The sequence below is a fragment of the Microcebus murinus genome, chromosome 12 (genome assembly GCF_040939455.1).
Source record: "Microcebus murinus isolate Inina chromosome 12, M.murinus_Inina_mat1.0, whole genome shotgun sequence".
NCBI classification, from domain to species: Eukaryota; Metazoa; Chordata; class Mammalia; order Primates; family Cheirogaleidae; genus Microcebus; species Microcebus murinus.
Window position 1 is genome coordinate 40,521,370 of NC_134115.1, and position 13,816 is coordinate 40,535,185.

General features: G+C 34.2%; 1 protein-coding gene across 11 annotated transcripts in view; it reads right to left on the bottom strand.

Annotated features, from left to right (window-relative positions):
* MPDZ (multiple PDZ domain crumbs cell polarity complex component) overlaps positions 1-13,816 on the bottom strand; it is a 169,558-nt gene that overhangs the window by 44,827 nt on the left and 110,915 nt on the right. For 9 of the 11 annotated variants that reach the window (XM_012769621.3, XM_012769617.3, XM_012769616.3 and 6 more), the window contains 4 exons: positions 13,290-13,394; positions 9,274-9,366; positions 3,861-4,038; positions 1,107-1,217 (listed from right to left, as the gene is read on the bottom strand). In XM_012769621.3, coding sequence (XP_012625075.2) covers positions 1,107-1,217; positions 3,861-4,038; positions 9,274-9,366; positions 13,290-13,394 — 487 coding nt within the window. The remainder of the gene's footprint in view (positions 1-1,106; positions 1,218-3,860; positions 4,039-9,273; positions 9,367-13,289; positions 13,395-13,816) is intronic. The other 2 variants (XM_012769624.3, XM_012769628.3) reach the window with 1 other exon arrangement.

Here is a 13,816-nt window from a genome sequence, read left to right on the forward strand (position 1 = left end):
GTTAAAATTAAATATATTTATGCATAAAATTGCATATTTTAAGTTTTAGAAGATGCCTTTAACTTCTCTCGCATATGTTAATATTTTCTTTTAAAAGCAACCCATCCTAAAAACTGGTAAGCAGATAATTCAAAGAGAGATCTGACAGGATTTGTCAACTTAAATCTGAAAGGGAAGTCTCTAAGAGCTATCAGGGCATCTAGGAAATGCCTGAAATGGTATGCAAACTTTTGAGTGAATATGTATGCTTCTGAAGAACTTTCAAAGGGGTATGTGACCCCAATATACTTAATAATTGTTGGATATGAAAATTTTTTTTTCATGAGACATAAAGAAAGAATAGAAAAAACAGTTTTAAAATCTTGGCATAATTTTCATCTTCAGTATCACTAGGACACATCAAATACAAGAAGCCTCATTTTGTATCTTCTCTCTCAACAATATTCATTAAATGTACTTATATTTTCTAAAATATTTTTTAAAGCTTTTACCTGTGATGACTGATGGCAAAATGGGTTAGTAGGGTTTTGTCTAGAAGTAGTTATACAGTGATGAAGAGCTATACAATGATTGTAGCTGGGAAACTAATTATGAAATCACTTATAAATAAACAAAGTCTACCCTGTGAAAATTTAATGTTCAGTGGCATACAAGAATACATTATATATCATTCACAGGTGATCATGGGATTGCATAAGCAGGAAATTCTGTCTAGAAGGTAAACTTAAAGAAAATGTAATTTCTCTGGCTTCTGAGGTACTCCAGTAGAGATCATGGGCTATTAACCTAAATGACCATACCACATCCCTTTTAACAACTTGTGTATTTTGTGATTATAATGAATACTAGATACCATCTACATACCTACAGCCACCAATAAATCTTACTTCCGTGTGTTTTCAACAGACTTCAAAAGTCTTTATTAAACTTTGTGGAAAGGATTTCCAGGATAATTCAATTTTTGAAAAAGCAAAACAAATTTTAACAAGTCTGAGATTTCAAAAATCAATGTCTTTGCTCATACAGACAACTTGGCCCTTGATACATTAGATTTCCAAGTTGAACACTGTTTGGATATGCCTACCTTGCCCTTTGTGTTCGCTTACCCTTGGTCTGTTTATAATGCTCTGTACCATAAAGACTACAGGGTTGCCTGCTTTCCGAATGGCTTCCACAGCTTGCTCATGGCTTGCATCTCTGAGGTCCATTCCATCCACCTGCAATGGAAGGCCTCAGCTTAACATTTCAAGAAGCTATAGAACAACAATAAATTGTGGATATGGAATTTTGAGGATCCTTGGTTAGGATCCTTGAAAATCTGTTTCAGTATCAAAAATAATTAAGACAACTTGTGAGGCTACAGAACTTCTCATCTGTCTGGCAGACTTGTGGTTCCTTTTTTAGACACAGATTTCTGTCTCCAATAATCAACTGGAATAATAATCAATTGGAATGAAGGCTCTGCTTCTGCATTCTTCACATTGCTCAGCTGTTCCTTTAAATTAATAAATCAGTATCATTAGAGAAATAATATAGGGAAACTGTCTAGCAGCACTGCCTTCATCATGAAAGTCACTGTACTAATTTTCTTCTAATTCATTATGGAGTGGTTTGGGAAGTAGAAGGATGATGCCTGGTATATTTCTCTCTGTACAGAGGAGATTGAAGTTAAAAACAAAATTCTAATATCCAGAAAAATCAGATTATGGTAAGGTTAGTTTGGCAAAAGAATCTTTGCAGTAGACATGATAGGAGCTGTAAGCCAAGAAATTGTGCTCATTTGTTAGTAATCCTTATATAAATAGGTTGAAAATGAAAGTTATTTTGTAAATTTCATTGAACATGGCTTGCCTGAGTGATGATCAACTCAGTTTATACACTGTATGAATAAGAAGGAAAACAGTTTAAGAGGCCAAATGCTAATCCTGCCAGAAAACTACAGGATATTATTATCATTTTATTATTTCCAATTACTATGATATGATATATACAACAAAATATAAACTCAGAGTGGACACACTTCTGGAAAAGAAAATTATTAGATCTTTGGGGAGAACATTATCACCTTATAAGAATTACATATATTTAATTAAAACCCCCCTCAGGTTGATACTTAAATGACATAACAATATTTTTTCAGTGCACATTAAAAATGGGCATCTAACTTTTTTGTAGAACAAAAGGCAATATTCATGTCTATGAAATGTCTACTATATATTCCACTTGTGGGAAAATTTAACAGAATATTAAATATCTTTACTCAAATCCAAAGAACTCTATACTCAGAGTGGAATATTTTGCAGCTCTCTGCTCACCTAGTCTACATACATTTTTAGAAACTCTTAGCAGAGACATATTTTAGAATCCCTGGGATTATAGAGAACTGAAGCTTTCTTATTTACTGGAAAAGCCCTGGCACATATGGCACTCAGCAAATCATTGCTAAATTGCATACAGTATTTTACAACACAAAAAAATCCTTTCTTTTCAATTTGAAAAGATGTTTTAACTCTTTTAAGACATTTAAAAACATTTAGGGAAAATCTCTGACCAATTCTTTCCAGAAACAATTATAAATATTTCTTACTTTTTCTATTTAGACCAAAGGTATTTAACAATGAAGTATGCATAAAATAAACTTCCTAGTAATAATCTAAAACTGGAAATTTTAGATAATACCCTAACTAAAATAGTTCTTTAAAAGGGTCTTGGCTAAGATATCTAATGAAAGTCATGGCTAATATGTTAGAACCTTCTTCTAAAGAATTACAGCATTTTAATGTGTAAGATATATGGGCTTAGTAAATGAGAGACAATCACTTGTATAAAGTAAATATAATGGTCATTACAATAGTAATAAAGTTGTCTTTATTTGGAAGTTGTCTCTTTTAGTCTATTCTGTAAATCCTGAAAACTCAGAAAATCTGGGTCAGGTACCCCTTTCTCTATCCTTCTCAATAAAGCTAAGCTTATGCTGATCAAATAATTTATCACACTGTTCTGCAGTGACTTGATTACTTGTCAAGTCTGTCCCACTTGGCAGGCAGGCATAGTGCCTTGTTTACTGTGGGATGCCCAGAGCCTGTTATAGCACCTGGAATGCAACAGCTGTTCCAGGAGTATCTGTTAAGTAAATGAGTGACTGACTCATGAAATGAGGGTCTATTTAAAATATTTAACATTGCTTTGAATCAAGGGATTAGGTACAATTTGATCACATGCTTCTGTCTGGAACATAACGAAATACACATACATGTGTACATGCACGCACCTAAGTGTGCACATGCACACACACACAGAGAACCTTCTGTGGTGAATAGACACAGCACTGAGAAGGAGGAAGGAACTCCTCACTTGGACTAAGAAAGAAGTATTTATATGAAAGGTAATCAATGTCTTAGCATTGAAGATTTTACCAAAAAACACTCAGTTGGAAAAAAAAATCTTATCCAACAAAGTTTATCTACAATGAAATAATAACGATATTTGAAATTTCATTCAATAATTTAATTATGATGTGTGCATTGTGTACACATATAATTGTGTATATAAAATTTTAAACAATTCAATTTTTCCCTAAAAAATTGGCTTTGTTCCTTTAAACAGAACATAATTAATTTACCTTGGAGCCAATGTTTTTAAAAATGATTGGCTATATCTCCAAATATCGGCATCTACATCAAGATATACAATCTGTTACCATATACATAAGAGAAAATGGATGAAAAAAAAAACCAAATAAGAAAGAAATGCTTTAATCACAAACATATTTTACTCTAACGTTGGGTGGATTAACCATATAAAGATGACAATTTGCCTGGCTGGAACAAGTGAATATTTTGACACAGAAAGCTCACTACCTCTACTATTCTATCTCCAGGTTTCAAGGTTCCATTTTTGCCAGCTGGACTATCTTCAAGAACATGTTTGATGAAAATGCCCCTCATCACTTCACCATTGCTTAGACGACTCCCCATCCCTCGTCCACCAACAATGCTGATGCCCAAGGATTTGCTTGGTTCTCTCCAAAGTTCAACCCTATAAAAAGAAATAAAATTGTAAACTCTTATAAGAAAACATAGGAGAAGAGCTTCATGATATTAGATTTGGCAATGATTCCTTATACATAACACCAAAGTTATAGACAACAAAAGAAAAAATAGACAAACAGGACTTCCTCAAAATTAAAACCTTTTGTTCATCAAAGGACACTATCGATAGAGTAAAAAGGCAACCCACAGAAGGGAAAAAAAAATTTGCTAATCACATATCTGACAAGGGATTAATATCCAGAATATGTAGAGAACTCCTTAAACTCAACAACAAAATAAAAGACATATAAATGGCCCATAAGCACACAAAAAGATGCTTAACATCATTAATCATTAGGAAAATACAAATCAAAACCACAATAAGATACTATTTCACATCCATTAGGACAGCTACTACAAAAAAAAAACAAAAACAGAAATAGTAAGTATTGGCAAGGATGTAGAGAAATTGAAACCTTTGTGCACTGTTGGTAGAAATGTAAAATGGTGCTGCTATGGAAAATAGTATATAAGTTCCTAAAAAAATTAAAAATAGAATTATCATGTAATTCAGAAATTCCACTTTTGGGTATAAACTCAAAAAAATTTAAAGCAGGGTATCAAAGAGATATTTGTACACCCATGTTCATAAAAGCATTATTCACAATAACAAAGAGGTGGCAGCAACTCAAGTGTCTGTCAACAAATGAATGGATAAGCAAAATAGCATACACATATAACAGAATATTATTCAGCCTTAAAAAGGAAGGAAATTCTGAAACATGCTACAATACGGATAAATCTCGAGGACATTATGCTAAATGAAATAAGCCAGCTAAGTGAAATAAAGGTCAAATGCCGTATGATTCCACTCATATCGTGTACCCACAGTGGTCAAATTCACAGAGACAGAAAGTACAGTGGAGTGGTAGTCACCAGAGGCTGGGAGGTGAGAAGAATGAGGATTTATAATTAATGGGAAGAGAGCTTTAGTTTTGTAAGATGAAAGAAGGTCTGTAGATGGATGGTGGTAATGGTTGCAGAGCAAAGTGAATGTAATTAATACTGTTGAACTGTACACTGCAACTATTTAAAATGGTTTAAAATAATAGTAAATATCATTTAGTAATGTTATATATGTAATAGAATATAGTACATATAGTATATAGTAAATGTTATATATGTTAATTTTTAGAAATATTATTTGCTCAATTTATTAAAGTCTTATTAGTAATAAAACAATATAGCTTTAGATACTTCCAACTATGTATTTCTGAAGATGATTTGTTATAAGTAAATACCAGACTCACATTCCAGGCTATGGCACATACCAATGTAAAAGTATCATTTTGCAGAAACTTTAATATTACAGACATTAAGTAAGCAAGAGATTCAGCTACCACTGAACAGATGGTAGCTTCTAAGCTTAGCAACCAAATTAAGGGGAAGAACACTCCTGCGCACACTATGTCAGAAGCTTGCCTCTGTAGAAGTCTTTCTTGCCAAGGCAAACCAGGTTACTAACATTAAGGGCATGAAGATCAGTGGCTGACAAACTCTTGCATGATCTGATCCCACCATTACCTCCCTAGACTCTTCTCCCGTGGCTCTGAACTTTCTCCATTCCGGCCACTATAGCATTTCCTTGCCTTTCCTTAAGTTCCTCTAGCATTCTCCTGCCTTGGAGACTTGGCACTTGCTACTTCCTCTGCCTTAACTGTGTATCCCATACCAACAAAATAAATACATGAACTCATTTGTAATAATTGGAAATAGCTATAAGAGCTATGAATGAATTTAGAGTACACATCTTGTGAAAACGTGGGGGTATAAGAATAAGGTGATTTGTAGTGAGGTGTTTGGCCAAGGTGCTCAGGGTGTTGGAGGAAAACATACCAGACAGAGCTTTAAGGAAATGATGAGATCCTACAATCTGCTCCATGCTGCGCAAAGGAAAACAATGTTGGACACTGAGTAGGAGAATACAGCATGGTCAAATAATACCCTCAACATTGACACGTGCGGTTCCAGAGGAGAGGAAAGGCTGAAGTTGGGACTCCCGTGAAATGAAGGCGGTCCTGGTAAGAAAAGGCTGGAGAATAAGAAGTACCAAAGAGAGAGAGAATGGATGGGCAACAGGTCAAATGAAAGCAGATGCTGAGACACATCATTCTTCAGTCAGTACTTTTTCTTCAGTGGAATTCTGTAATCCTAGAAACTCTACTTGTTTAGCTTAAAAGGATCTTACCATGACTCTGGATCTTATAAAGTCTTTGTGATCAAACTAGTTAAAATCCTCTTCATTGTTTTCTCTTACTCTAAGAATGCTGTGAAAGAAAAGAACCAATATCCTTCCCTGTTTCTTAAAGCAGTTAGGTAAACTGGCAAAGTAAAGCAATCAGGAATTTTAGCCATTGTATGTACCTATTTAAGGATCTAGAATACATAGCTAAGGCTCCTTAACTCTCCTCTTTAAAAAAAGTGAAAAAAAAAAGTCTCCTAGGGCCCTTTGTGGTTGCTGTAAATTAGAAAGTGATTCTTTACTTGAGTGATACAAAAAACCCCTGCAGTAGCAGCAAATATTAATTAAGGGCTTATCATGTGCTCAGCATTATTCTCTAAGTGAGTTACATGTACTTTCGTTTAACTTCACATCTTCCCTACGAAGTGAATACTCTTATTAGCCCATTGTCCATAGGAAAAAGCACAGGGAGGTTAAGTAACCTTTGGGTAACAGCATCATATGCTTTCATAGAGTTTGGGACAGGGAGCAAAATTCTTCAACCACTCTCCCTAGAAGTAAATGCTGTAAATCCTTAAAACAGTGGAGAAGATAACCAAAGATAGAGTTGCAAAAATGACCACAGGCACGAGGAGCCAGAGTCAATATTCATGGAACACAGTATATATCCATGGGGAAGGAAAAGTAGACCTAGAAAAGAAATAACTCACAGAACATGTTTACTTCAGAGCTAGTTACACAGAAAAAAATGGCAGCTTTTCTTGAGATTTATAAGAATGAAATTCAGAAAGGGAAAGGAAAAACACAGCTCTGAGGCCAGATTGACTAAGCAGTAAACTGAGTCCCTGGGTTCAAGTCCTGCTCTTATGCTACTTAATAATTATGTGACACTGGGCATCTTAGTCTCTGTCTTATTTTCCTCAGCTGTGAAATGGAGCCAATTAGAGACTCTACATCAGAGTTTCTGTGAGGATTAATTATATTAATATATCTAACGTGTAAAACAAAAGCTTTGTCACATAATAATAAATCTTTTGGTATGATGAGAACGATGAGTATGATTACTGCAGTAATGAAAGCAAGATATGAAATTCAATCCATATAACAAATAAGCAAATGTGTACCATATTTCATCAATCCTGATATACTCCTAACCATGTTTATTAAGACAAGGTAGTGTCCCCTAAAAGTAGCTTTAGTGCTTCCATAAAAGTGCTACATTAGTGAGTACAGAATACTTTATTTAGAAGTATTTATGGAAGCTTCAGACATTTTCTCTATGCAAGGTAATTACCACCTTTAGAGATATCTTAGACTAATGTGAAGGTTAAAATTGAGGAGAGAAGCATAAAAATCTTCCAGTCCTGAAGTTATGCTCTTCTTTCACATATGAAAATTTCATAATTTCCTGTGCTCAATGCTTTCTCTTTGCTCAGTTATTAGTGACCAATATTATATCATTATATTAATAGAACAAGGCCAACCACTAATGGGGTATTCACTATGTGCCAGGTATTATGGTAAGGATTTTACATGCCTTATCATAATTAATTCTCCCCCAATTTAAAAGGTTCTATTATTATTAAAAGATTCTATTTAAAACCCCATTTTGCAGATGAAGCAGCTGAGACCTAGCAGAGATTATGAAGCTTGTTTTAGGAAGTGTCAAAGCTAGAATTCAAATGTGGCTCTTATTGACTCCAACTATTTCGTATAGTGCCTTCTAAAAACTATTATACTTTTCATCTCATAATTTTGTTATTAAAACTGACCAACCTATCTTTTTTTTTTCTGTGATTACTGTCCTCCAACAAATTTCAAGTTTATCACTATGACCACCTGCTACAAAACAGTTTTATCTAACTTATTTCTACCCCTATTGATTTTTTTAAGCAAATTAAATGACTTTTGAAGAAATTCAAATCAAAATTTTATTTTATTAATAGATGGCTGGAAATGCTTACTGTTTCTTTGAAAGCAACATAAAATGATGTTTTTGGTATTTTGAAAATATTTAAATGTGATGGCCACAGGCTTAAGTTCATTTCTTAGCAGGGAAAAATCATTAAATTGTATCCCATCTCTGACTAGTAGAAACTCTTCTCTTGAGCATTTTATTTACTCACCATATAACAAATACTAATGATTACTAAGCACAAGGCAGGCACCATGATGATGGTTACCTTTAGCTCTGTTTGGAGGGAATATTCAATGATGGTTACTTAACATTTTACACTTAAAGCAAAATATCTTGTATTGTTCTTTCATTATTTCATGTGTCTCTACATCTTGCCCAGCCAAGCACATTCGAACTTCCCTGAAGGCAGGATTTATGTTTTATATTTACTTCCCTATTTTCACAAAATCACTGGCTACAAGTCTGGTTCCATAATCAAGACTCAATAAATTCTTATTAAACTGAAGGTAACTTAGCAAGAATATGTCTATATCTTAGTAATGCACAATAATATATCTGAGTTTATTTAGAAAAATCACCTCTCTATTATATGTGAGACTGGTGCTAGACAGACATGCCTTAGGATAAACTCAGCCTGTGTAATAACAAGGCTGTTTACTTTCACACACACACACACACACACACACACACACACACACACACACACACACTTCAAATACATATGTTTGAATATCTAGTTTCTACAAATGCTAGATAAAATTTAAATGAGCATTTGGTGTTATACCTAGTATCCAATTCTATAGAATGTATTATCCATTACAACTACATACACATAATTTTATCTAGTTAATTTTATTTAGTCCCTATTATGTGCCAGATCTTCACATAGGTGTTAGTTTTAACCCTGTGTGATACACATTATCTTCTCCAGTGTATACATGAAGAAATGAACGGTTAGAAATAGTACACAACTTGCCCAATGTGACAAGTAGCAAGCTGTAATCCAGTACTTGAAACCAAACCTTCCTATCTTTAAACACTATATAGCCACTGAGTGGGCAGAATACAGAAATAGTCCTTACCGCCTGGGCTGATTCCAATTGCTGTATGCTGCATTCTGAAGTTCACTTTCTTCGCCTTCTCCTTCTTCTCGCTCTGGTAACTCTGGAATGTCTCTGTTTAAAGAGTTATACAATGAGTACTCCAAAACCCTAGTAAAATCACGCAAGGTTGTCTTATACATGCTTTATTGTTGGTTCAACTAAAAATGCAGAACTGCTTTATATTTTCACCATATCTGGCCAATAAGTATTATCTATAACATTTTTATAGCAGGGGGATAAGAAAACCTGACAAAAGCAAAGTAAAAACTTTACATTAGAATCAATCTACCATAACTTAGTCTGGCTATATAGCTGAATAGTCTTGTCTAGTCTGTTTCTTTCCTGATGAAACATGGGAAAACAAAAGAGAGGAATAGGAAGAAGGACACAAATACCAAAATTTTAAAGAAAAACTCTTCAATAAGTATTTCTTAAATTCCTACCATGTACGAGAATCTGCTTAGAGGCACCATGTGGACTGTAAGCATGCACAGCCCTGATCCCTGACCTGAAGGAATGTCTCATCAAGTATGACAGGAATTTACCATTTCGGCTTTCTAATAATAGACCAATACTTTCCCTTCAACTTTGGGGAAAAAAAGTGGAAAATGCTTATGGTCTAGCTTCAACCTATCGAGAGGATTGGATACAGAATACTTCTTACAGGAATCAGTTTACCATGCACTTGTGTTCAAGGTTACTTTTCAATTTCCATAGCAATTCAGATTTTGCCAAACGCGAAGCATATAGCAAAATATGTCCAGTCCTTTGACCATAAATAAAACTACAACTATATCAAGAAATATTTTGTTTTTCCAATGGCATACTTTGCATCAATAAATGACATTATAAGGACAATAGAGAACAGTTGAATCGATTACAGTGTGTCCTTATGTTGTTACTAAAAATTAGATTCCTAAATAAACATGTCCACATATTCCTTTTAAAGTAGAGAAGACAATAAAAATTATAATTCAATAAATGTTTTCAGTTGATTTTTATAGAAATGAAAAATCTAAAGAAAGTATATATTCAAATTATAGCCATTCTTCACTGAGAGAAATACTAAACTATCTCAAATTATATAATCTTCGGAGTTTGAGATCAGAACTCATGTAATCCAATAATCCATCTGTGCTTGAATGTGCTTCACAACATTCTGGCAAGCAGCTGTCCAGGCTCTCCTTGAATGTCTCATTCTTTCTTTGGCCTCAATGATAAATTTGTTGGTAAACCCTTACAATGAAATTTAATAGGTCTTACTCATCAGTTTTATGTTTGAATTCCCCTCCTGTGAAAATTAAAGAATAAGGCTCTAAATAAGGTTGGCATTTCTAGAGTCTGAGCCTGAGGGTAGGGCAGAACAATTGAGAAGAGACCCGAGAGAGCTTCTAAAAATGATGTCAAGGAATTGACTGAGAAACAGACAGTCCAAGTAAAGTCCTCATCCAGAAGATGCAAAGGAGAGGAATGAAAACTAGGTCTAATCCTCTAGAAATACAACTAAAGAGAATATGATAGAAAAAGCAGATTTGGCAGATAGACAAGAATGAGAATGATAGAAAGTGTCCCAAAATATTAATATATAGTGACAGCCATGAGATGAGGGGAGGAAGTTCTTAGCCCTATAGCCTAAGCTATAGGAGGTACTCAGAAACATTCTTTTGCCATGCTGCATGATGCTTCTGCCTTTTTAGCTATAAGAAGATAAATATCCTGAATCGTCTCATATAAGAACCCCAATGTCTTGAAATGATTCTATAATCTCAAATCTTTTCACTAACCCAACATGCTGTCTTCCTCTACCTGTGCTGCTGTTTATCCATTTTAGAGTGTGGTTTAGGGACTCAAGTGTCATGTCCTTCTGTACTCACTCAGCCAAAAAATAAAAAGACTTCTGTTTCTGTGCTCCTGTTACCCTGTCTGTTGCATACCAATAAAATTTCTATCAACTATAATAACTAACTCTTTATATTTGTATATAGGTTCCAGGTAAAGTGCCTGGCACAAAGACATATAATAATGTAGTAGAGCTGAGATCTGAATTGAGGCCATCATACCATGAAAGTTCCCTGCTACATTGCCATGTATTTTTATGTGGCACATGTTTTATAGACTTGTGCAATCTTTCTTTGGATCCAATGGTTAAGAACATGAAGTCTAACTGCTTATATTCTACACTTGGCTCTGACATTTATTAGCTGTGAGACTTGGGCAAGGTACTTAACCTCTCTCTCCTGCAGATTCTTTTTCTGTAAAATGCAGATCCTTTTGTTCTGTTTTAAGCACCTGGATATCAGTAGCAAATACACTTTATCTGCAGTGACACAGCTAGTCACAGCATGGGTCAATCCAGGCCATTCTCTTTTTTGTGCTGGGGGTGGAAGCACAATGCTGAAAATGGCTTTTGTTCTAATAACTTTTGAGTATTTTAAAGCTCCAGAACTTAATAGGACTAAGATATTACCTGTTATATTCTTTAAACCATTTGAAACAATATTTCAGAAGGACACGGAAACGACTATTTTTTATCATTTTGATAAGAAGTACGGGGAAACTATAATCAATTCATGCCATCAACCCTGAGATAGAAATCCTGGAGTATAGTGTGTCTGAGCTTTGTAAAAGGTGGAGTGAATACAGTTGCCCCCCTCAAACCCTCCTATCTGTGGGTTCCACATCCTTCACCAACTATAGATGAAAAATATTTGGGAAAAAATGGATGGCTGCATCTGTATTGAACATGTATAGAATTTTTTTTCTTGTCATTATTCCCTAAACAATACAGTATAACAACTATTTTCATAGTCTTTACATTGTATTAGGTATTATAAGTAGTCTAGGGATGATAGATAGTATATGGGAGGATGTGCATAGGTTATATGCAAATAATATGCCATTTTATATAAGAGACTTGAGCATCTGTGGATTTTGGTATCCTCAGGGGTCCTAGAACCAATCCCCAATGGAGAATGAGGGATGATTATACTCTTTTTCCCATAAAATTCATGAGGCCCTCAAGAACTGTGACATTCCTTTGCTTTATTAAACACCTAACATACCTTCCCCTTCTCTAACACTTTCTGTGTACTGCACTCATGTATAGTTTACAGAGGAAACAGTGATGTAATATCATGATTAATACAGGGTCACTGAACACGAGGGTGCTCTGGGATGTTCTAACATCATCTAAAGAATGGTAGAACTCTTCTGAGAAGACCTCCAAATGCTTGCAAGGCCATTTCTTCTATATTGTATGCTTAAAGAGAAATGTGTTTCTCAGTTACCAGTGCCAAGTGAAAAAAACAGGCCAAAACTGAAAGTACAAAATGGTACATTCTTCATGGAAAATCAAATTGACATTATTTCTTTCCCTGCTCTGAACTCAGTCAGCAGCAGCATTAAAGCCCAGTTCTTGCCTTTCCTGGCAGTGGGGTGGAGAATAACCTTTCCCTTTATTATTTAAGGGTTTTTAATATATTGTATATTAGAAGCCCTTAAAAAGTTTTCTAACACGCATATTTGCCATCAGCAACAATCTCCATAAGAACAAAAATAAGTATTAAAAAATATTTCTGGATTTGTATGTATGTTAATAAAGGAATAAATAACATTTCTGAAGATACATGATAATATTTAAAAAATAGAAAAACATTATACAAAACCATAAAAATTGTAGAATTGTAGGTTCCAAGAAAATAATAAAATCATATTTATCTACAAATGAATTATCAGAATTTAATATGTTGAAAGTACTAGGCTGGATGGTAGAATCAATTAATTCCTTGACTTGAATATTTATATATTTCTGAAAATTTCCATATTATATAATATGTAATTGGGAGAAAGTGAAGAATATGTTTTTAAACTTTGTAAGAGAGAAAGGAATTCAGACTTTTTCTTTGCTGTAGTCCTCTCTGACTCTGTATTCAAAATTCCTCTTTATAACCTGTTATATTTTTCATTCATTGTAATTGACTTAATGTTTCACTTACCTGCCAGTGTATGAAGAAAAAATGTCCAGTGCCATTATTCCTCCAGACTGTTGTTCCAAGTTCATTTTGAACTCTTCCAAATGTTCTGCAGGCACATAAGTAATTCTGGAATAAAACACAATCCATGAAAGCAAAGGGAAACAAAGTTTTGCCTGTTAGGAAAGCTTCTCAAATACAGAAAAAAAGATTTTATTTTTCCTTCATCCCTACTTTTTCACACATCTCTTTTAATCAGCATACTCAGAGAATCCAAACTTCAAAATCGTAAAGTATTCTATAGGCAAGAATAACAATAGAAATTCATTTTTAAATGCTGCTGATAAACTACTATGTGTTTACCAATAAGCATATGGGGGAGAAAAGCAGTATTATTTATTCTTCCAAGTCAGAAGGATAACAGCAATTTTTTGAAGTTAAGAAGACCTACAAATCCTTGGCATAATAATTGTCAGTAATAATGTCAATTTTGCCCAAAGAAGTTTGGGGTCCCTAGTAGAAACAAAGTAGGTATACTCTATTAAAACACT